At 36.8% G+C, this 25,697-nt stretch overlaps 1 protein-coding gene across 1 annotated transcript in view; it reads right to left on the bottom strand.

Annotated features, from left to right (window-relative positions):
- Positions 1–2,573: 2,573 nt before the first annotated feature.
- The window catches only part of ITGA4 (integrin subunit alpha 4), a 37,522-nt gene continuing 14,398 nt past the window's right edge, over positions 2,574–25,697 (bottom strand). Inside the window, exons 10-28 of the mRNA XM_075710080.1 lie at positions 24,735–24,846; positions 21,572–21,666; positions 21,113–21,203; positions 19,669–19,714; positions 19,133–19,287; positions 17,036–17,190; positions 13,700–13,849; positions 12,944–13,020; positions 10,082–10,232; positions 9,249–9,347; positions 8,726–8,805; positions 8,285–8,371; positions 7,616–7,706; positions 6,806–6,913; positions 6,409–6,528; positions 4,826–4,945; positions 4,206–4,304; positions 3,886–4,005; positions 2,574–3,015 (exon numbers count right to left, since the gene is read on the bottom strand). Coding sequence (XP_075566195.1) covers positions 2,920–3,015; positions 3,886–4,005; positions 4,206–4,304; positions 4,826–4,945; positions 6,409–6,528; positions 6,806–6,913; positions 7,616–7,706; positions 8,285–8,371; positions 8,726–8,805; positions 9,249–9,347; positions 10,082–10,232; positions 12,944–13,020; positions 13,700–13,849; positions 17,036–17,190; positions 19,133–19,287; positions 19,669–19,714; positions 21,113–21,203; positions 21,572–21,666; positions 24,735–24,846 — 2,052 coding nt within the window. The 3' untranslated portion in view covers positions 2,574–2,919. The remainder of the gene's footprint in view (positions 3,016–3,885; positions 4,006–4,205; positions 4,305–4,825; positions 4,946–6,408; positions 6,529–6,805; positions 6,914–7,615; positions 7,707–8,284; positions 8,372–8,725; positions 8,806–9,248; positions 9,348–10,081; positions 10,233–12,943; positions 13,021–13,699; positions 13,850–17,035; positions 17,191–19,132; positions 19,288–19,668; positions 19,715–21,112; positions 21,204–21,571; positions 21,667–24,734; positions 24,847–25,697) is intronic.

The raw sequence follows: 25,697 nt of genomic DNA, 5'->3' as shown, positions 1-25,697 counted from the left end.
TCCAGTCATTTCTGATTTTGTTAAATCAAGGCCCTAAGCCTATAGCTACTATATTTTATTTGATTTTAAATACTACTTGTGAAAACTTCTTACCTGTGATAAATACACAAGACAAAGAAGTACTGCACCTGAAGTACTGCAGATGATTATTTGTCTCCTAAGAACAAGCTGTTACTTGTTGGAAATCTCATGCAGTTTCTACGGGCAAAGCTGGCCAGTAGTAAAGGCCAAATTCATAGACAATCAAAGGCCTGCTTTGCAGGCAATTATTAGAGGAATCTTATAGCTAGTGCTGCTCTTTGCACTGTAGGAGAGTAGGATCAGAGTCACAGCATCCTTTGTGCTGGACAGGGCCCTGTCGGGGCTCTAGCCCAACCTCCTGCTCAGAGCGGGTCCAGCTGTGAGATCTGGTTGCTCAGGGCTTCATCCAGTCTGGCCTCAGAACCTCTGAGGATGGAGATGACATGACCTCACTGCACCCCTGTTCCGATGCCTGGTTGTCATCATGAGGAAAATACTTTTCCTCATGTCTGGTTGGAACATCACATTTTAGTTTACATCTGTGGTCTGAGTCGCAGCAAGTGGTCTCCAGTTAAACTACTGTAATTGATACTATATCACATCAAATATTTTTAGCATCTTAAGACAATTCAACCTAAACTTCCTAAAGTTGTCTAAGAAGGAGACAGGGGGATGGGGAATGGGGGTTGTGGTCAGTTCATCACACATCATCTCTGCTGCTCCTTCCTTCTCAAGGGGAGGACTCCTCACACTCTTCCCTTGCTCCCAGTATGGGGTCTTCCATGAACTTCTCCAACGTGGGTCCCTTTCCACAGGGTGCAGTCCTTTGGGAGCAGACTGCTCCAACGTGGGCTCCTCTCTCTCCATGGGGTCACAGCCTCCTTCGGGCACATCTACCTGCTCGTGTGGGGTCCTCCACAGGCTGCAGGGGCACAGCCTGCCTCACCATGGGCTGCAGGGGAATCTCTGCTCTGATGCCTGGAGAACCTCCTCCCACTCCTTCAGTGACCCTGGTGTCTGCATAGCCATTCCTCTCGCGTATTCTCACTCCTCACTCCAGCTGCAGTTTGTGTCCCCTTGGGTTTTTTTAGTTTGGGGTTTGGTTTTTTTTTTTTTCCCCCTTCTTAAATATGTTATCACAGAGGCACTACCACTGTTGCTGATTGGCTCAGGCTTGGCCAGCAGCAGGCCATCTTGGAGCTGGCTGGCATTGGCTCAATCAGACATAGGGGAAGCTTCTAGCTCTCTTTTAGAGAGAAAATTTACTTTAGAGTGATCCACATCTTTGGCATCAAATGAAGTGAAAGGAAATTACAAAATGGTCCCCAGTACCTTTAGAATCTGTGCACAATGTGGCTTTTATGGCATCAAACACTATTAGCAAAAGTGCTTGTTGAAGGCACTCTGTATCGCTTTTGAGTCTCAGGCTAATTCCCGTATGATGGTGCAGCTTCAAAGTGTATGTACATATTACATTAATTTCTCCTTGCAGTTCAGAAAGACATCAAAGGCATGGCAACAAAGGCCGTATTGTATACTGCTGTTGCAAGGAATTCAGCCACTGAAGAAGCTGTACCTTCTCCAGTTGTACTGGGGAGCAAAGTAACATTCCTCCCCCTGCCCCCGGTTGTACTATTTCACCAAAGCTAGGTGACAGTGCAAACTCACCTAGCTGAAGAAACTTCCTGTAGTAGCAGAGGAGTGGTTTGAACCATATTTCTATTCAGTCATTTGCCTTTCTGCTGCGTGACTTCTGATGATGCCCGTTTGGATGGTATTTATCTGAAAACTTCACAAGAACCCAAGCTAGCTCTCCAACTGACTTCCTTATTAAGTACTTTCAGGTAAAGGATGGTACATCTAAAGATAAAATTTGGCCCAGTAAGGTTGGCATTTGGAGTCTTTTGGATATGTGTTTCTCTGTTTTGTCATCACGTGAAGTCTTTTTTTTTTTTTTTTTTTTTTCAGGTCCTGGAAGAATGCCAGTACTAAACAGTACTATGCTAAGTACTCTAGAAAATTTTTCAAATAAATACTTGCTCTAAAAAACCCCACATACAAATATTTCGTTGGAGAAGTCCAAAACATGGCAGCAATATCTGAGGAAAGGATGAAACAACTAATTCTGTTATGCCTGAAACACCATGTTAAAGATGGCTACAAATTATGATCTCCAGCACATTACTCTTTCTACAGCTGAGAGAAGACTCTGTGCTGCATCTCTAGGCTACCCCACAGAATTGCCTGCTCTGAATCCACCCTTGACCTTCCAGGTTCTGGCTTGCCTGGGTGTCTAAGTCTCTGCAGTGTTGTGGCTGTGCCTGTGAAATCAAAGCTTACGAGGTTACCTTCAGAAGCCCAAGAGAGCTTCTGAGAGTTGTTTTCTACATCTGTGCGCTCTACTTACGCTGCTTCTAGCGGTTTAAGCTAATTCACCCTTGTAAAACTGCCAAATTGTGATGAGGGAGGATTTCTTCTTGAATGTCTAATCAAAAAATTATTGAAACTTGAAAATGAATAGAATAACTCATGCTAATGTGGTTGAGATTTTATTTGCCAGGATTGGCCAAACATTATGTATTGGGTTTGCACAGCAAGGTTTTGGTAGCAGGGGCGGCTTCTGTGAGAAGCTGCTAGAAGCTTCCCCTATGTCCAACAGAGCCAATGCCAGCCGGCTCCAAGACAGACCCGCCCCTGGCCAATATGGCATTTCAGATATTACTGTGAGACTGTTTTACCATTTTCATAACTACAGTACTCTAATGTGTAGTCCTCCATACAGTTGAAGGAATTACTTGCTTGTAAGAGCAAGTGAGCTCAAGACTAGTTTTCTTGTCACTGATGTTTCTGCCATGAATTAACCTGAATCTTAAATTCTTCATTTTAAAAATCAAACGTTTATTTGCCATCCTTTTTCCCACTTGCAAAGCTCCAGCTGTCTCGTCTGTTCTGGTCTTGAGGGACTGGTTTGTATGGCCTTTTGAAAAAGCCAATCTGAAAAACATAATTTTAGAATCTGTTGTCAGCAAACCTTTGTTATCAAATCTAAACCATAAAAAATGAACTAAAATAAAATGCATATATACAGTGATTACAAACAATGGTATTTGCCATTGCTTTGTCATACCAAGTAATCATTAGTCATCGATGAAAAAAAAAAAGTGGGTTTGCTTTTTCCTTTTACTTTTTGGGAGGCTAATACTCTCCTGCAAGGAGTAAAGATGCATGGGCTTGTGAACTATAACAGTCCACTTAATCCAGGGTTTTTTTAAATCTGAAATGGTAATCAAACTTTTCTGTTAAATTTCTTTCATTTCTACACTTCCCTGGGAAAAACGATGGATGGAAAAAGTCTGCATGTATGTAAAGAAGTTAACAATCTCTTAATCGCTTAAGATGCTACCTTCTTAGTTTTCTTTTTTACCTATGCACAGGATTTTTTTTTTTAGCATATATGTTGCAGTTTAAAATCTTAAACCTTTTATTCTGGCATAAACCTCTGATGATGACTAATAGTCTACAAGTGTCAAGGGACATTAAATGTGGAGCACCAGCCCACAAAAATGATCCATTTGGTATCAGTAAATGATATAAATCATTTGCAAACATGAGATGCCTTATAAAACATGGAAAGGGGTCTTGTGGTGTTGAATAACAGAAGATGTAGAATATGCACAACGTAAAAATGAAGGAAAATGGAGAAGTATTTTGAAAAAATAAGTCGCAGGAGGAATTATATTTCTTTAGAAAGGACAGGTCATAATAAAGTATTATTTATCCTTTAACCGGCATTAACTGATCCAAAGATCTACCAACAGTGTGAATTCCTGACTTGAGAATAACTGAGAAATACGGAAAACCTACCTTCCATAATATAAATGAAAGGAGCAAAAACAAGGTAACACCAACTATTAATCCTATTCCAATAATTAGCACAGTAACACGGTATTTTGGCTTTTGGTGGTGCACTCCTTCCAAATAGACCTGGAAAGCAGAAAATAAGTTTAGTGCTATTTTTTCCCCCTAAAAGACACTAAAACAAACTAGGAAAATTAATTACATTCTGAAGTAATTAACACTATATTCATTGCCTGTGTACAGATATGAATAGAATTCCAGTTTTAAAGTAGAAAAGCCGACAGCAATTAACAAGTTTATCACAAACTCATGAAGAGAATTCTTACATATGCAACTTGCTTGTCTTTGTGTAGTTCAGTAACTTTTGCATTTTCTTCTGGTGAGGCTGTTGCTCTTACTTCAAACTTCAATGCTGATGCATCATCCTGATTAAAAAAAAAAAAAAAATCCTATCTTTTAAAAAAATAACTTCAACACATTAATTCCTACCCAGCAAAAATGGTAACACAGCTGCTCACAGAAACAGAATCTCACACAAACACACAATGGTGCCTTTTTCTGATCACAAAACAAATTAGTACCAGAAGCTGGAATGAAGCCCAGCTGGATTTTACTTAAGTCCGCATCCATGCTGCTTTTCTTAGAAAAGTACAGTTGTGAGTTGAAATTAAATCCCAATCCTACGTAACCAAGCCAGAAGAGGCAAAGCAATACATACTATAAAATAAAGTGAAAATCTAAAAATACATACTTTTCAGTGGTTTTCATTTTTCATATATCACCTTGAGACTTAGCATTGAAAACAAAATAGGTAACACCTAATATTTTTGGATTTGGATTTAATCATACTGTTTGCAGAAATATATTAATGCCTAGAATTTGTATGCAGAGAATACTGCAAATATGCCTTGAAATATTCCCCTCAAGTATGAAAAATTCATGTTACCATTTGTAAAAGTGAAGGAGTAGCTTCCAGATGCAACTGAATTGTTGCTTCTTTTCCACTTTCCATGTTTCCAAGCTTGCAATATATTCGTAAGCAAAGGCTGTCACTTTTCATGCAGTACTGTAGAAAGGAGGGAAAAGATTAAAACTTAAGTTTATCAACTTTATCATCTTAGTATTAAAGACACTCAGGAACAGAGTAAAACAAAAAGATCCATGTTGTTCTTGAAAAGTCAGAGTGTAACTCCAGGTTGTCATCCAGGATCACTGTCAACCTGTAGGTGCTAAAGGAACAGTACAAGGGACCAACGTCATTGTTATAGAAGACAACAGGTCATTTTTTCTTAAAAATTTTTTTTTTTTTTTACACTGAAAAATAACAATTGTTATAATTTGGTTATATGGTTGGTTGATGGTTTGGGTTTTTGGTTTTTTTTTTTTTTTTTACACTGTTATTTCAAATTAGCTTTTATCAAGAATGATAAATGGCAATACCTATATGATATCCAGTATAAACAGTATATATAACTGATTGATCCTTACACTTGGTAGACTGACAGCTAGCGCCATTTCACTCAGCTTTGGAGAAGACAAAACAGCAAGCCTGTATGTGATTCTATTCTTTGTCCAAGACTGCAAGGCCTAAGTTCTGATTCAATATTCTAGAGCAGGCTGTCTCTCAATCATTGGCTGATGTTTGTTCTAATGTGCTTAAAGTCCCAAATTAACATATTTAAAAGTGTCCAGCTTTTTTTTAAGTTGAAAGTATTAAACAAATTGTACTTTATCAAACACAAGTTGCAGGACATGGAGATTTCTATGAGAACAAACCCTCAAAATTGTGACACTAGAATAGAAATTCTGATTTGGACTACACAGTCAAGTATCTGATCTCCAGCAGGGTCCATAAGCAGGTACAGAGGGACGCGCTTGAACAGGCCAGGCACGTATGATATTCTCCCAGCCTCCCAAATATTTTTAATAAGAACTTCCGGAGCCAAAAATTATTTCCATGCATTTTGTAACTCTTAATGACTTTCAGTCCCATTAATTTGTATAGTCTCCCTTGGAATTCGCTTATTTTCAGCATTTGGAACGTCCTTCAGTAAGAAGTTCCACCATGAGTGGAACTCATGTACCACTTCTAGGTTTTTTTTTTAGCCTGGCTCCTATTAGTTGCATTTGATGGCACTTTTTTGATGTGGAAAAGGCAATGAATATTTGATCTGCATACTTCATGTGATTAAGACTGTTTTTCCCACATGCATCATTTTCCCTTTGTTACTCAATTTCATCTGCCATTCTGTTTGCCCACTCGTTCAGTTCCGTAACCCTTCGGCACTTCTTCGTATGTGACTGTCATCCACACTGACTTCAGTGACGTGTAATGACACAGCAATTTTTTCATCTCTGTTCTCACCTCTTTCACTAAAGTCACTTACGATTACACTGAACTTACCACAGGTCCCACCACAAATCCGTGGAAGGCTGCTCTGGTGACCTCATTATATAAGATATACCGTTGCCTTAAGGCTCATTCATACAGTCATTTATTTCCCACTGATACCAAAAGACAGACCTTACCATTTGTCTCTTAGCAGGCCTTGAAAAGAAAGTGACAACATCCTTTAATATGTTTTCATTTTTTTCTGCTGCACTACAGTTTCTGGGATATTTATTATAGGAGCACTGTCCAACTGTTGTCTGGAAATAAAAATAACAACATCACTGTTAGAATTTAAACATCAGATAATAATCAGAATACAGATTTCTGAAAGGCAAGAAGCTCATGAGGAATGTAAGTTTTACTGTCAGAATTCTAAAACAAATGGGGCTGAAGATCATTCTATTCTTGTTCACTCTGCTTCACCATAGCTAACAAATTGAACACATACTTAGTACCTAGTTCTGCTATGCTCTGCTTCTCTTTTTCATAGAATTTATATAGCTAATAAAATATATTAGAGTAACCTGTGCTTACCTTGATATCCAATGTGTTGAATAATTTGAAGTCATTGGGTGGAAAAGCATTAGGTATCGTTATCTCTAAGTTTGTATTTGGAGCCATGCTTGGTCCTGCACTGATAACCTTGTGGGGAAGAATGTTATACATTAAAGCTTTAATTCATGGTAGCTATTCAAATAACAAAAATATAAGGTATAAATACATAAAGCTTCACAGAATAGGGTAGCACCTGCATTGTTATGCTGTCATGAAAGTGGATTCTGCTAGGAATTGTAACATTTTGCTTAATTCATTCTGTAGGCTTACTGAACCTTTCACTTCTCTGACCGCAATAACTAAGTAGTGCTAATCTGCAATGACTACTGCAGGTCATACAGACTGCCTTCTGGGAAAATATGCAAAAGGAACTGGGAGAGATTAATGTCCAACTCCTGCTTTTAATCCATTGGAGACAAATCTGATATCTATAGATCCTCTTATAAGGAGCTCCTCATTCCTTTTGCTTAACGTAAGATAATTCCTTTTAACGTGTTTCTTAATGGAAGAAGTGGCAAGTCAGAACTGCTCTACTACCACTTCGAATCCTGCTTGTGCTAAGTATTTTTTTCTCTGACCATTCAGTGGAGGATTGTCCAGGCCAAAAGAAGTGTCTGAAGAGGGATTAACAGCCACTTCCCATCACTAATGCACAAAAGTTGCTCATCATGCCCTTGTACTCTTAAAAAGTTCCCTTATTGACTGTGGAGACTGTCATTAGATACACTGGAAATCTAAGCATTAACCTTCAAAACAAGGATAATAGGGCTTACAAAGAAAAACTCTTACATGGAAAGTGAAGTTGATACTCTCCTTCATACACGTAACTGGTGACTCTTTGTCATCTGTTCCATAAACAAATGAAGCTGGTGATACAAATCTACAATGGTTTAGAAGTGGTTAATTAAGATAATTGCTATATGTCATTAGCATAACTTTCTGCTCTATGCTATCTCCAAGTAAGATTGGTTCTAAGAAAATACCTAAGTCTGCATTTAAGTAAATGTAGGAACACTGAGTAGAAGTCTGCTACCTTTGTACTCTTTCATCTTAAAAAGGCAGATGAATCAGAAAAAGTCATAAATCATCACCCAAAACTATACTCCATGAATGCCCCACAATAAACCCAGAATATGGTCCATGCTAAGCAATGACCTGCTGTGCTCTTATTTAATACCTCTTTCTATGTAAAATATTCCAGTTCTTAAAACATAGTAGTCTGTTAAGAGACAAGTTCGAACCATAGGTATTAGTATCACCATAGGTATCAGTAGTCCCATTTCACAGTAGTGGAAACAAAATCTTAGAAGTGTACGGGTCAGACCCCAGGATAGCTGTGCCATCGCGTTCCCAAGATTTTTCAGCTGCTTCACGCTTCTGCTTAAAAGCTTTGGGAATTTAGCATAGTAACAAGACAACAGTTCTATGGATGTGCAGGTATAGCAAAAACTGACTTACCCATGAGCATTTAATTCAACCTCGTATTTTAGAGGTACAGCTAAAGTTAGCATGTTATCCAGCAACATGTTCTCATCTTCATTTTTACTATAACAATGCAATGAGAGAAAAATGAGTATCGAATGCATCATCATATGCTATGCATTATTTCTGTAAACAAATATTAAACAGACCTTTCGGCTTATTAAAACAAAAATATTTTATTGGTAACAACATGTCAGGCAGTAAAAAAAAAAAAACCCAACATATTTCATACAGGCAGAAACCTGCTCGTTATTTAAATATCTATTATCTGGGTTTTTTTGTAATTTCCCTTTCTCTACAGATTTGCAACCGATGTGCTTTCTTGCAATCGTGCTTTACTAAGTCTTTCCAGCATTCCCTGTTCTGTTTTCCAAAGCTAGTAATGTTTTTCATTGAGCAATTTTTATTAGACTTTACCAGGTAGTATTAATGATGATGTTGAGGTCATCTTCTGCTCTGGTAAACGAGCTTGCATCCAAGAGGAAACTAAAATCCAGCTGTAGAACAAATAAAATTTTCATTATATCAAATGATAGTGTGTCTTAACATAGTTTAAATAAAAATATTTTATTAAACTCATTTAGAATGTCCTCCTCTAAAAGAATTCAGAGCTAAGAAAATACTTGCTTTTTGTGTCTTCTACTCCCTTTCTATTGACCTAATACATTTGTTCATAGCCTTAGTCAGCTCACTTGTCCAGGAAGCCAAGTACAATCAGTTGATGCATAAAACAAACAATGTTGTCCCTTAATGAATTATTCCAGAGAGTGCTTAAGCAACTAATTTTAAAAGTAGTAGAGAGATTCAGATATCAACATGATAAAAGACATTAGTTGGGAATGAAGAATAGATTCTGAAAACCAAGGCTTTTTCCCCCCCTGAAAATCCTTACAACATATTTAGGGTGTTTTTAAAGCTAGGAACTTCATATATAGCTTACCTTTGATTTTTGATCTACATATAAATAACCAACGCTGCACTCAAGTTTCACTGCATGAATTTCTTTATCTAATACATCACAATGTATCTGTTTTTCTTCCTAAAATAAAGGACAAATTACTAATGATTAAAATAAAACTGCATTTTTCAGACATTTCAAATTATGAGCACACACTGACACTGGCTTCTTTATATTTCCCTGAACTAGGTGTTTGTTATTTCACTGATGCAAATATACAGAACATTCATATTCATGACTACTTTAATATATCCTTATATTGATTACTGTATCCTGTTACTTCATCTTCTGTTTGCTAACAGTGAAGCTAAGGCGTACGCATCAGACCCAGACCCACTCAAGCTTAAAGCCAACCTCTGAAAGGTGTCAGGGGGATTCTACATGGAGAGCAGTTATTTTGAAAAGGCAGAAACAGAAAACAATTAGATTTGTGACTTCTTCATAAGACTATGTATCTGTGAAAAAGAGCCAATTCAATGAGATCTTTGTGATCACTGAAAACACGACCATCAGACAAAAAGTAGCAGTAACATCCTGAAATACATTTAGAAACCTTTATTTTTTTAATTTCAGTTGCTACTGTCACATCCTGTTATTGACATGATTTAAGTCACCTGTATTGATTAAATTGCACACGGTTTAGGTAGCTAGAAGTCTGAGAACTTAAAAACTGGAGTTTTGTCAGTTTTTTTGGCGGGGGAGTGGGTATAAGTTCATAGTATTTAAAGAAACTCAATTAACATAATTTCAAAAACGTCTGGCTGAAAAAGAAAAGTATCAAAGGATTACTGTTTGACAGATTTTTTTGTTCTTACCAATTCTAAAACTCGGATGAAATAAAGACCTTTAGGGATTTGAATGTGGAGGACAGTTTCATACGCATCATCTCCAACATTATGCAGAGAAATGTTCAACAATAAAGTCTTCATACTTCCAACAGCAAGATATGTTTTCTTATCATGAGGCCTATAAAAATAATTATCATACTATAAGTGAAAAGTAATTCTATATATAGCTTGTATGCAAAAATCTTCTGCCACTGCTCTTTTAATTAAATTTCTTTTGGTTCTGCCAAAGCTCAGCTGGAGATCATTAGGAAAGTTTTTACTCAGTCCTGTAACTGAAGGTACTACACCAATTATATGATGGTCAACTCCAGTATTATACTTTTTAAGGCCTGAGGTTATTAATGCAAGAGCAAGAAAATTGTTATCAGACCAGTTGTGCTTCTGGCTTTTACAAGATAGGTCCGTTCCCTTTACAGATGAGAATACTGTAGCAGTAGCACATTGCTATTTTTGGACATTATTTCAAAATTCACTCTTTGTACTCAAAGTACCGGACTGAGTTAAAATGAAACAGGTCACACAGCGGGCAGGCGAACATGCCTATCTTATGATCTATGTAATGTTCTATAATCATGTTACAAGTACAGACACCCTATGGGGGGCTAAAAGTAAACTTCAGCTTGACATTAAAGTTTAATTAAGACTTGTAGAAAGGCTGCCTAGAAATAGACATTTATCAGCTATTCTGGCTTGAAACCAAAGCATTAGTCACTGAACACCTTTGGGAAAGAAGCTGGCACTTCGAAAAGCAACAGAAGGTAAAAGCACTGCATAAGCAGATAGGTTCCAAGACAAAAGCGAATTAAAGAAAAACACAATGTTAACATTTCAGTAGCTTGATTAAGTTTAGGTTAAATTTTAAAGTTGTTTTACTAGGTATATGCTTACTGTTCAGTCCTCTTATATGCATTAAAGCCAAGCTCATTAACAAGATGCTGTCACAAAGATGCCTCCCAGCTTAACACGCAAGTACACAAAAGCACCAGGTGCACATCTGGGACTACAACAAAGCTGAACTAGAGCTTTTCCCTGGTAATCATATTTCATTCTTCATTAAAAAATGCATGATGCAGACTAGAAATGTACAGAGCAGGCCAAAATCTAAGCAATTTAAACAAAATATGATAGTGTATACAAGAAGACTCATAACTCGTAAGTAAAGCATTACATTGACACCCCTATTTGATTTCATTCTTTTAAGACTAAAAATGTTTGCTTTGCTGTTCAAGGATAATGAATGCATTCTGTCTAGACAAAATAAATTAATGCTTCACAGCTAACTAGTTTTTAATCGAGATTCTAGGGGCACAGTGTAATTTAAGGTGATACTCCACACTTTATCAAGATATTTAGCCTATTTATTTACACCGAAAATCTGCTACTGGTACCTGATGCCAAGCAGGTATGTTGCAATCTGTTTTCCTTTCTTAGAGCTTTGAAGTACTTACAAAACTGCATTGCTAATGTCACGAATGGAAATGCTGCACAATCCTTCTTTCTGAAAAGTTTATGATCATTCAAATAGTATAACCTTCAAGCCTAAGAAAATGAAAGGATTTAAGACTCATGCTACAGGCCATGCATTGAAGTAGGCAGAAAGATACTAATCTTATTCTGAAATCTATGAAGAAGAAAAACCTTGTGCTCAGGATCACACAGGTGTGATTAATCAGCATTATGTGATTGTCATCATCTTTTGGTGTCATTTTAGGTTGTTCAACCTAGTGTCTCGATTAAAGTAGAATCAACTTTAAAAGTGATAAATTACACAAGAAAATCCAGGTCTCACACAAAATACCTAACTCGCTGAGATTCACAACAGGTATAATTTCTCTTTTTGTACTCCAACAATCCATATTTCTTGCTTTGAAGAATAATATTCAATAAAGAAAGAGGTTATGATGATAAAATCTAACCTAAAATGAAATCATTAAAATCCACTCTGAATAGAAACAATAGTACACAGCTTAAAACTTTCCAAAGATGATGCTAAATAGAAGTATATATCACAAAGTATTGCTTGGTGCAATACAGATTCTCAAGACAATAATAATTGTATTTAAATACTTCAGAAGCACATTAAATATCTTGCATAATAACAGGATTTAAACATGATACCTAATTGGAAGGAATGGAAAAAACTGAAACATACTAAAGGGTATATCAAAAACGTTAGGGATGTAAATGAAAAAAAAAAAAAAAAAAATCACAAAACAAAATTAATTTTGGAAAATGCAAGCTAATTCACGTAGGGAAAAGAAGTCTAAACCTCACATAATACTCAACCATCTGGTGTCTCAATCAGCAGTATAAAACTGAAGATGTAATATTCTTAAGTGAGGAAAAAGAGCCACTTAATTATTTTATAATTAAAATAATAAATATAACAATGTCTTAGTACAAAACTGAAGTATCTTCTTTGTACAGTGCAAGTACAGTATCTTCCTAAGAACAGCAGAAGTACTTGATAGCTTGTCAACTTAACGGTAGTTATGATGTGTACATATTGAGTATGCATTGTGCACTGTATCTTAGCCCAGTTATATGTGAAGTGTAGAACACAAGTTTACCTTTTTGTGAAGAAGATCTATTTTATGAGCTGTAAAGTCTTCTAATTAAGAACAGTTCTTCAATTATACACATTTCCTGGAAGATTTCTGATTTAAAAATATTCTTCAACTAAACACAGCTTTACTCCTCATATTTTCTCAGGGAGTCCATAATCTACTTTTACAAATTAATGTTCTTTACATACAAAAGATTAAGCAATAATTTAGATAAAATCTTACTGAACCTCCTTCACAAAGATGAAAGCCACATGATACTTACTTTGGAAAAACAACTTTTCCAGAAACTCTCAAGTCAGCAGAACAATTTGCTTGGGAGCAAAATCTTGCAAAAACAAACTATAAAAGACAAATTAAGGGGAAAAAAAAAAAAGCACACTTTAGTGTATTATGCATATTACAGTAAGTAAAGGTATTTCCAAAGAAAGAAACCTATCACCTTGTTTCCAAGTATCTGTAATTGACTAATAGCTCTTGCTCCTAAAAACAATTCAATCAGGCTATGACTTGCCATTTTCCAAACACATTCTGCACACCCAGAATAACAACAGAGAGGCTTTCCAGACTCAGTCTCTCACAGTTAAATCAGTGGGTGTATGTTCAGCTGATTTTTTTTAATAGTACATAGTAAAGGGTAGAGCAGTTTAGAGGATCCAGAACCGAGGTCTGGGCAGTCTCTCCTATGATACAGCACAGTAACTTTTGCAAGAGAGTTTCATTACACAAACTTTACTTATCATACTGTTAGTAAGGTTCTTCCAAGTTCGCTGCACATACTTTTTTTTAAAAACAGAACACAAATTGTATACCAGTTCTGCAAAGATTTTTTTTTTTTTTTTAGTGAAAAATCAGGCATTTTTTAGCATGCTGGTTTATTAATTAAGACCAAGGCACTAGGTGCTGATCTGGAAAATGCATTCCTTCACATGCTATGGATGTGTGAAGCTTTTTTAAACTGAAGATTAAAACGTGAATACTTACTTACTGCATTTGAAAAAAAGAGAACTCATACACTAACCTTGCTTTTTATAACATCTTTTTCTTTCCTGCGTTGAAGAACGGGTTGAAGTGGTGCAAATTCTTGAGCATTTCTTTTCTGTAGGATATGATGCCCCAGATGATAACTTGCTTCAACATGTACAGGAGTCAAGATATCCCTTACATCTTTCTATGAAAATTGGAAACCTAATGAGTTAATCATATAAGACAAGACATGTATCCTTATGTTTTAAAGATTATAAGGTTCCCTAGAACTAACTTAAACAGGAACACTGCTTTTTAACATGTAAAATAATTTCATATGCCATATGGCCCATATACTTTTCCAGACATCTTTGTCACTGAAAGAGGTAAGCAGAAACGCAGAACAGGATAATACATTCAATGACAGCATCAGGCATTTCAGAATGGAAGATTCTTTTAATAAAAGAAGTCTTCTTGAATAGCAAACCTATTTCTGTCAATAATACTGCCTTACACACCTATGAATTGCTGTACTGCCCAAATAGAAAAATAGGCAAAAGTTGACTAAAATGGAGAAAGATAACCAGTGGGATAATGCCAGACAAAACCCATGGATATTTCTGTATGAAATCAAAAGGAGTTCTCCCACAGAACCACTAAATCAGGTCATGACTGCATTTTATTTTTCTGCCTCTCTATTTCCTATTCTGTATTAAAAAGATTAAACTCTGCAATAAATGACCATTTTGTACATAAAGCCTTGACTGTGTAGGAATGTTGCAGATCAGAGCCCAAACTATCTACTTGTGAAAACTGAACAGTTTGAAGCACCGAGTACTAACAATAGCAAACCTGATTAAATTATTCCCTAAGTGTAGGAGATAGACAGACACTGATTGTCCCTCCACATGGCCACTACTTTAATTCTTATCTGCAGGCTTGCTTTGGCCAAATCGCATATTATCTAATTCATAATAATTTTCCACAAGGTCTTCTCTGCATCTGCTTTATATTACTTCCATTATACTAATTAGCTATTAATTAGTCTTTACTCAAAATACATAAAACGTACATCGTCTCTTGCAAGGACTGTACTTGACAGACATTCACACTTACTTAACTTTAGGAGCTTCATACAAGTACAGAAACCTCAGTGGGTGGAAGGAGATGCTATTAATTAAGAATTAAAAAGAAAATTGAATTATATGGAGGAAAAAATACTAATGATAGACTATAGGAAGTGATGAGCCAAATCATATCCTTCCTCCTACACAAATACCTGCTGATGCTGGTACAGCAATCTGTACAAGGTCGGCTGTCAGTCAGCTCTGTCTTAGCTTACAAAACTCTTATAAGTAAGTGGCAATTTGCCATTGCTCCTGTAAGTAACATTCACTTAGGTGCAACTACCAGTTGAGATGCATCTGGGCAATTTTCCAGTAGATAACATAAGCTTTCCTTTCTACCCTGAAGCTTTATCATGAAAAACTGGCTTCTAATGGTGTCATAAACAAAAAATAAGTAAAAGGAAGGAAGAAGAAAAATACATGGAAGACTTTCCCTGCAGGTTTTTTTGTAGCTGTAGAAAATTAAGTCTATTTCCCAGCCTCTGTGCAGGATCAACTGCACCAGTCATCCCAATAGATGTTTGCTACCTTGAGGATTTTAAAGAAAAGGCTAGGCAAACTAGTCCATTATTTTATTACCCTTGTTTCTGCTTACATCTAAATATTCCCCGTCCTTAGTATTTATTTAAAGAATTCTTCTCCCCCTCAGATAAAGTCTTACAGCAGATAAGCCTATTTCTTCTGAGTTTAATAAAACATGGTTCCTCTGTGCCCACTAGTTTTTATTGTTTGATTGTGGTTTAGGACTTCAAGTTCTTCCCATTTATTCTCCAAAATTTTTGTTGGAATAGGCAAGCTTCTAAGATGTTTGACAGACTGAATCACTTTTATTCTTTCTTGTCCAGTGAATGGCCTTAAAAATATTATATCCTTGTCCTGATTGCAGCTGTTTTTACTGTCAAGACAGGTCCCTCATTCCTCCTTCAGACGGATACATCCAGCATGAATAAAACAGTTCATTTCCTCTAGGGCAACAGTGACTTTGAGACTACTATTGCAGTTTGGATCTTACTGACTAGCTTTTTACTCACTTATTTCCAAGTCGGTACCATCCTTAATTTCAAAGGATGGTTGCTGTTGGATCATACTCTACTTCTGGAGAAACCAACAGCCAACTTCCTCCTGCCGAGTAGCTGGTACCATCTCTATTATTGGTACAGGCCTCCCTGGCTTGCTGACACCTTGCAGGTCTCCAACAGCCTACTGCTGAACGCCCACTTGCCCTGGCAGCACTTCTACCTCTGTGGCTTCTCCTCTGAAGCACTTCTACCAGCAGATTCCTTCTACAACAAAGTTGCCTCTGCACATTCACAGACAGAGAACTGTAACCATCCATGTTCACTACTAATCTGGTCCAGGATTCAGGTTGATATGTCCAGGAGAAAGACATATCTGTGCAGGCTTCACTTTTGTGAGCAGAGAGATCGCTTCGTCAGCACAGTGGACATTCTTCATATTGTTTAGCTCTAAATTCATTCATGAAACTGCTGCGAGTGCTCTTCCTACTCTGTTTCCACCTGTTGATTCTCTGCGTATTTCCCTTGGTGAATGCTGCATCCCTTGTGGGGAAAAATCAAACAATTCCAAGCAAGCGTTCTTTTTCATGCCCTGCTAGCCTTTGGCTCCTTGCAACAACTTGACAAAACAGACTACACTATAAACCTCAAACTACAGGCTCTCTTCTAGCAATCATCTTCATTTCATTTCCTATAGATCAGGAGCAGGTTCTTTTCTTATCAGGTGAGTCTACCTCATCCACTCACAGTAAACAAGGGAGCGAGACCACACGTGTTCTTTGAAATAGTTACAAATGACAAAACATAATAAACATTTTCTCTGTGTAATTACAAGTTTAAAGATTTTGCATTAAGGAGTACATAGGAAAGTGCCATCAGAAATGTCCAGCACAAAATGTATGTTATACTGTATCTTCCTGGTTGCTCCAAACCGACCTCAATCTATGATCTGTCATCCATCAAAAAGGGTGAAAAAATGTCAAGAATGCTCACTTCATCACTGTGATTATTATTATTATGATGATGCACGCTCTCACTGACATAAGAGATGGCACCGACTTCCCCACAGAAAGCTGAGAAAGCATCAGAATTAAAATATATTAACTGTAGAAGTTATGAACACAAATATTTTACTTCCAAAATGACATGAGGCAATTGCAAACAGAATCGGTTCTTTTGCAGCAGGTGTGCTTTTCAAAGGAGAACAAAGGATTTACACAGGGCAATACATATTGAAAATTACATTACCCTCATAAATGCTGGATGATCTTTGCAGGTAATATTCTTGCTGTAAATCTTTGCATTTCCTGAGATTGTATCAGATGTTCCATTGGAGGAAAAATAAAATCTTGCTGGTGTATCCACTTTTCTGTTTACGTCAACACTCAGATTGTAAAGCAGTACTGCAAAATAAAACCCAGGGAACGTAAAAGTTACAAAAACCTTAAGTGTTATAAATTTCATAAATTTATGATAGAAATTACATCTTCTGACTCAATTCCTTCACTATGTTCTGTAATATCCGTTTTGAAATTCTCTGACACAAATCCGTACCTAACGAAAGCTTCTAGACCTCTGAAAATTGATTGCATGACGACTGATCCCTGATACATGCTTTTACATCAGGGATAGTTTTGTCAAGTTATATTTATAGTTTTCTATCAAAATCTATTTTAAAAAAACCTGCTTCAGTTACTTACAGGGCTGACATTAAATTTCAACAAACAGACACTGACAAACACTGTTTAACTTCACCATTTTTTCTATTTAAGTTAGCATGAATTGCTATGATAACAAATTGCAAATAAGTTTCAGAGCATTACTGATCTATTCCTTCTTAATTTCTGCCAAAAGTTGAATTAGGGTATCTAGAATTTCTTCTAGTCTTTTCTATTTAAGTTGAAAAATCTTATGTCCAAATCCAGGAAGAATAATCCAGTCTGACTGCTCATCTTTGACAACAAATAGGAATTTCAAAAGATCTGAACTTGAAACTTTACAGTTCATTGTTGGATGTGTTCTCTGTAATGTGGTCCTAAAGGATATTGTATATTCTCATACAGAAGATTTAAGCAATTTAATTTTACATTCCATGTATTTGCAGGGCTGTTTGCAGTTTACAAATAGCATGTGACAAGTAGGCTAAAAGCACCCAGGCAATACAGTCAAATTTAGACAGTAAATTATTTTAAATAAATTCACCATGAATATTCCCTCCAACAGATATTGCTTCAAGCAATACCAGTTTTTGCCAAAAGCAAAATATGCATTATATAAAATATAATACAAGATATATTTTTTGATTTTGATGGGACTCCCTCTCTTTCATGTGACGTTCCATAATGGTACGACCAGGTGCTTGAGCTGCTTGATGAAGGCAATGTCTTTTCTCTATTGCTAAGTGGAAGACTGCCTCCTATAGCAGTCCCGTATGGTTTGGTCCATGTCCGGGAGGACTGCTTTTAAAGGACATCTGAATATCATGCTGAATAATCCATTTGATTCTACATTAAGAAAAGACATTCGCCCTTCATTAATTCCCTGCCTAATTGCAAAGCAACAGCCGAGACATCTGCATGTGGAAAGTTCAGACAAACTTGACAAGACACTCCTGTCGGGCCCTGTGCAAAACAGAATACGGTCCCTGGGCAACTATGTAAAAGAAAGTGTTCACAGAGTAAGTGCACTCTATTTCTTTGTGAACCCATACTATCTCATTCAAAAACCTATCAAAATGACAATCTAGTTATTATGATGCTACGAAAGGGACCATCTGAAATGGCACCATTACAATGTAGTTCAGAAGCATGAGCATGAATCTAATCACACCACTGTTAGCTAGGTTAATTCAGGTACCAGAGTTAGCCTATCTGTGATGGTACTGGTTCAGTACTGCTGCAAAACCCATGTGAAAATACTACTAAATGGTTGTGCACAGCCCCAGCTGAACTCTTTAGTGTCACAACCCAGCTAGCTAGCTAAAAATTAGTCTTTGTTTGCCTAAACCAGTTACCATCAAAACTTAAGATTACATTGCTGCAACAATAGACAACTTGGAGTTCTACCTTCATCTTCACAATATCTCACTTTTTTAACATCACTATCTCTTCCAGGCCATGTAACTCCTGTAGTCCTAGTAGGGATGTGCTGTTATTCTAAATTGAGTAGAAGTGTAATGGCTTGATGTTATAGGGTAATTATGAGCTAAAAAAGATATCCATATTTTTAATTTTTCATTTAATGCTGAACTCAGATTAATGGTCCACTAAATACTAATAGCATTATTCTGTAAATAGGTGCATTTAAAATGAATACATATACTGGAATTTTTTCCAAGTAGCTTACCAATATAACCAGGTACCTCTCGTCCTGTATAGGTAAAGCATATCTTCAAATCCATACAGATGGCAGGCTGGTCATTTTCCATGCAATTTAAATTAGTTCGATTTATTGAATTAGGATGTCTTAAAGAAGCTTCAATAATTATCACTGGTTTTGTTCTAAGAATAGAAAAGAGTTAATGTTCACAAAACACTTCAGAAACGGCTTACACAATCTTTGCAGAATCTAACAATCTCTGACAGAATCTATTTTTATATCTTATAATTATAATTTTTTAAGCTATCTGCATTTTCCAGAATCCAAATAGTTGTATGCACATTATTTGTTGCCTCAAGAAGTTTCAATGATATTTTCTTTTTCTTCAAGGTGTTTACTTAAATGTTTCAGTTGTAGAGCATTCTAGAACCTAACGACTGAAGTTCAAGACATGAAGAAGAATATCACAAGGTTAAAATATACTACTGAGTTTTATTAAATTGCATTAAAAAATACAGTTAAATTGTATGGTCTTTAAAAGCACTGAAATATAGCAATCTCACCTCAGCACCACAGCAGAATCGGAGAGAAATGCACCAACTGCTACATCTGTAAAAAAAAAAAAAAAAAAATAAAAAAAGAAAAAAAAAATCAATCAATAAGCATAATTTGTCAACAGAAATTACTTCTCAGGTACAAGCATTTTGTACCATATTCACCTTTTGGTTCAGCATTAAAACACCATTTGCCCTTTATATATTAGAAGACATATGCTAATATTCAAAGGTGGTGTTCTCTGTCCAGAAGATGATTCCTCAAATACTTGTCCACTGTCCATTAACGCTGTGTGCTAATTTGCTGGACTTGCAGATATTGGTAATGTGATGATTGATTTCTGTTCCACGTTTAAGTGGCTGATACTGAAGGACAATTCAGCTAAATAGGAGGTACTTGCCTTCCTTTTAATCCAAATATTCAATATTGCTACACACACATATACATAAACAATTCAGTTATATATATATGACTATATATGTGTATGAAATTATACACAGAGCTAGATAGAAAAAATTATTTAATTTATTCCAAACTGAAAACTATTCATGCAATAAGGAAAGAAACATACACAGTATATGTATACCTCTCAAATGAGGCAGCAAAAGTCAATCATCAGATGAGTCTAAATGATATAAGGGTCTGAGGATAGGACTCCCAAATCAGTAAACAACTGACAGGTGACCTGACAGCAGACTACTTGTACACTACCTCTTAGCCCAGCATTACAAATCAACCTGGATAACTTTTCTATTGACATAGCCAGAGCATACAACATGCAGTTCATGATGACTTCATGCTTTTACACCCACACAGGGAGGACAGGCAATACCTGACCTGATATAATACTTATCTGCATAATGTCAAAATGTTTTAACAATACGTATAAAACAGCGAGTACATACTTGGAACCAGCTAAGTTGTTTTACACCAAATTAGCACTTCTGCATCATGCCCACAAGAACTCTAAAAGAGTCTTAATCCAATGCCATGAGCCCTGACTCAGGTTAATGTATTGTTCACACAGACTGAGAGTCATGGAGCTCAGTGACTCCTGGCAAAATCCAGACTGTGAAGACCAGTAAGATTTTTAGGTTAGCACACAAGTCTGGACAACAAACGTGCTTCCAGTGCCCAAACTATCTCATTGTCACATTAGCAGATGAGATGGCTGCTGTAAAAGCAAAAATTATGTTTTTCTTCCTCTTGTGCACTATGATCTTACTATTACATCATTCTCAGTCCTTAAATAATAGTTATATGACTGTGAAAGCTGACTGCTTGGCCTCAGCTTTACCTCTTTTTTTTTTCCTTCCCAAAATGCAAGACATGACATGTCATCTTAATAACAGATTTTGTTTCTGCTAAAAGTAACAAGTAGTACGGTAGGGTTGTTCCCTATGAATCTCTACTCTCTTAAAAATGAAAAAGAAACATTTTTTTTTAATTCACCTTGATAACCATTGTTATCTGCATCAATGCCACTTGCTATGGATTGTCCAAACATGCTTAAAGAATTACCAACTTGATGTCCTTGTATTCTCTGAGGAGGAAAAAAACAGAAGATTATTCTTGGAAAGCTAATCTTTGAGTTACAATATCCAATGAAAAATGTTAGTACAACCATCCTGCTGCTGAAGGCAGTTACCTGCTTACCTGTGAAAGTATAGCTCTGAAAGTAATATTCCTCAATTACTGCAAATGTTACATCCCATAAACCCTGTCTGAGGCCTCCAAAACAATTTATTTTTCTGTTACAGGTTATATTATGGCTGGAAATCATAGACTATATAAAAAATTTCTGAAGTCTTTTACAGTACCTCAGATGGTCTGAGTGTTAAATGAAGGGAAAACCCTCTCAAATTTAAACTTAAGGTTTTTCTGGATTGATTCTTCATTGAAAAAGTGTACCTGTGAAAATGATGGCGTTATTCCATTTTCCCTGCCATTGTATATATAAATAACTCCTTTTAGATTGTCTTCTTGTGGAGCCCCAATTGCTACATCTGTGGAAGAACCATTTAACAACAATCAGTTGACTAGGAAACATGAACAAAGAAGAGTTAAAGAAATCCAAATCATGATGCGTGCAATGCCAGACGAAATTTATTTGACTGAATTCAAAAGAGTGCTGAAGATAGACATAAAGTAAATGGAAGCAATACAGACTGGCTCAGTAATCTTACTCTGCCTTAAGTACTATGTTTCTGGGCCAAATACAGCCATTTTTGTTCAAGACAAAGTCTGTTCCTACCAATAGTGAATTTGACCCTGAAGAGGTTAAGAGGTTATCATGGAGAATAGCCAAAATGATCATACTCTTAACAAAAAAAAAAAAAAAAAAAAAGCCTCGTGGAATTATGATGATTTTCCTGCACTTTGCTATTCCCACAGGGATTAAATCACTGAAACACAAGAAGTACTCTCATTACGCTGCCTAAAATGAACCATTTCTTTTTCTACGAAATGTCCTTAACAGCTGATAACAGGCTTGGACAGGCATTTAGCAAGGAAATGAAGGTAGCCTGTTTGTACAAAGGGATATGTTTTATGCCTAGATGATTTAATCCTAGAGGGGTATGGCGACACATAAACAAACCACCCAACCCACCCACCCACTCTCAACAGCCCTTACCAAAAAGCCCCAGGATTCAAATAGCCAGAGGCTGTTAACCAAAAAGTGAAGGGGGGGCAGGGAGGGATGAATTACATCATCTTGAAGTTCACTAATATAAATTAATAATTGTGAACTTTCATTCACAAATAAGCAAAACGGAACTATCTGCAAATCGGAAATACTGCGCATTGCACCAAACCAAAATCAGAAGAAAAGCAAAGCTCTGATGATTTGGTTTTACTGAACAGTTCTCTGACTGAATCCGTATTGATTGAATCCATACTAAAGCACACAAAATGTGTTATGTCTCTCTACTGGTGAGATGAAAATAGGACAGCTGAGTTGTGCTAATTAAAATTACACATATGTTCTTGAGGAGGTCAGATTCTACACCAACATGCATGCCGTTATATCTTCACAGGGCTGATACTGATGGTTTAGATCACTGAAGAAGCTGGCTCTGCTGTGCTTTTTTTATTACTTACTACAGCCAAATGGTTTCTAACACCCAACTTCTCTTTATATTTTGCTTCCAGCTGTTTTCCTTACAAAATCTGTTTTCCTACTGCCACTCTCAATATTGCCTCCACTTTTTCTTTTCATTTTTTTTGCTCCCTTCAAAAGCTAATCCACTTATTTTTTCCACCTCCCCCTGCAGTTTTAGGATGCCCGTTTTACATTATATTCCGTGTCATACATCTGCTTTGCTATGCTGCTGTTGATTTGATTTTACTTCTCTGTTCCCCAGCCCTACATTCAGATACGGTTTTCCTTTGCATTTTGCAAATGGTTTGGGGCAACAACTGAAACTTATGTATACAATTGTGAAGATAATGCAAAACAGGAGAAATGAAATTTAACAAGAATTTGAGGAACAGGTACCAAAAGACTCTTTTAAGGAAAAGGAGACCAGATAAGAAGAGAATGGCTGTTCCAGGCTTTGCAGGTTACAGAACAGGACCAAGAACACAAGACAAAGGGAAGAGTGAAAAAAGAACCCTGGACGGTAACTGCAAATAAAAAGGGTAATTCAGAAGTGTGAAGACAGACATGGACCTGGCAAAGATACAGCCCAGAAAAAGCTGACAGTTTTTGCCCAAAGGATATTAGCTCCCTGCAAACAGTCCAAGTTTTGATGATGAAAAAACTGAAACCTTTTATAAATTTTTGAACAGTAGAAAAAGCCTGTCATATTTTTATCCTGTCCCTACCCAGTCTATTGTGCCTGCCCTTCTGCTGGAGGGGAGCACATGCCAGTTTTTCAAACAGGAATACTGTCCATTCCTATTTGTTTGAAACCATGACAAGACGAATGAAGCCACTGGGCCAGGTCCCCTCTGCTTGTCTTCAGTGTAGCTGGAAGCCTCCCAGTCGGCTGTGTTTTTGCAGGCTACCTAAACAGCTAGTGAATGGTCTTAGAAGGAAAGAAGCTGAGAGCAGTAAACCATGGGGCTTTCTGTAGTAAATTCTGTAGCAAATACATTTTAGGCAGCCTGACTGGAAGCACAAGGGAAGTAGAAGGCCATGCCAGTCATTCTAGATGTTTTAACACATCTTACATCCTTTCATCTGTTTTCTTTAACTAAAATACCTTTTATCTATAACTTTCACATGGCATTCTCTTTTCAATGTTTATTACTTTTATGCTTATTACAGATGTTAGACACGTCTGGAGACTGAATCTCTCTGCCCTTTGAGCAGGTTCCACCTGAACAACATCAACAGATATTTCAGCCCACATCTCATCATATTTAGAGGGTGTTTTAGCCTGGGTGGTGGGGAAGGAAGGGAGGATATTCTCAGTTTCTGTTTAGGCATCTAACTTTACATGCCTGAAATAGATGCTCCTGTATAGACAACAGGAAGAAAAAGCTCCCTCAGAGCCCCATTAACATTCTGAATTCACTGTCTGGGCATGGCCATCAAAGTCCTTCCCTGTCCTTCCTAGCCCCACTGGAAGTCCATGCCAGGCAATTCATGAGTCATCTGAGGACTTGAGTGGAAAGTAGTCCCACAAGAGTCTCCCAACTTGCAGGTTGTTTTTGATATCCCCATGTGTTTAGTACTTCCTATTGGTGACACAGAAGCAGATCTTGCCTCAATGTGTAATTTTTATTTATGATGTTACAAAGTTGCCAAATTGTTCCCCAATCGTTGTCTCAGATGTCTAAACCAGGATTAGGGATTCCACTTGAGGTCCAGCACCCAAAATTACAGACTATGTTATCGCCTTATGCTCATGCTCTTTATTAAAGCGACAGAACATAATCTCTTGGTATTATACATCAATGACAGTGAAACAGCTGTATTTCAAATCAGTGGCCTAGAAAAGAAAGGTCAAGCCACCAACTGAAAGTCTTCTCAAACTTCCATAATCTTCCTGTTTATCGTGACAGTCCACTGCTCAGAGATAATTAAACCCAATGGTTTTTTTTTTTTTTTTTCAAATATACTTACCTTCAAAACCATCATTATCAATGTCTCCTAGATTGGCTATGGACTCTCCAAACCTGGCTGCATATGAGTCACTCCCGCTGAGTTCTATGTTCAGTTCTTCCATCTTTGCCTCCTGAAGGAATAACAGAGTCAATGGCACATTAACAAAGCCTCTTCCAGGTAACCTGGAATGCTAATTCAAAATGTTAAAGCTGCCTTGGGTGCCAGTATATAATCCTACTGAATTACTTGGTGCAGAAGCGAGCATTATCAAAGACATTTAACACTATTTATTATAAGAATAATAAAGAATAAGAAAGTTGTTCTTTAAGAAAGAGAACAGCAATATGTTCCCATAGCAAACACCTGTAAACAGCAGCAAGCTTATATCAGAACACAGGGGCTTACTACTCTGCAAAAACTGCGTTTGCTAAAAAGGTAGTAAAGAGTAGCTGCTTCAAAGCTATTGTGTGTGCCTTAATTAGCTGTAGGTATCCTGGAATGACTTAGTTCTCTGTGAGGAAAACATGTTAAGAAAATGCAAGCATAAGAGAATAAATATGTATTAGTGTGGAGAGGAAGGAAGGGAAGTAAGATACAGAGACAAAATTTACAAAGCCAGACAAATTCAAAAGCACACAAAAAATAGTGATTAGACTTTCACTTCTGATGCTTAAAAAGAATAAAAGGAAGCTATTTCTAATGCATGATCTGTCCAGTTACTTTATTTGCCAAACTGAGGACTACCAGTCTCCTTCCTTACTGGTACCACTAACTGCATGCAAATTTTTCTTTCCTTGTTTGTTCCTGAAGTGCTAAATAAGGTGCTCTTCACATGCCAGTTCAGTGGTAAGCAGGGTAATGGAGGAGAGCTTGCAAAGAAGCCGTACTGGTAGGCAGTCACCACCTGAAGTTACTATGAAACAAAACCAGTCTGTCCTCAGTTCTAATGCTAGTATAAGTAACACCACATTATAGTTTATA

Source organism: Pelecanus crispus, chromosome 5, assembly GCF_030463565.1.
Source record: "Pelecanus crispus isolate bPelCri1 chromosome 5, bPelCri1.pri, whole genome shotgun sequence".
Classification (NCBI taxonomy): Eukaryota; Metazoa; Chordata; class Aves; order Pelecaniformes; family Pelecanidae; genus Pelecanus; species Pelecanus crispus.
This window is presented reverse-complemented; position numbering and strand designations above follow the sequence as displayed.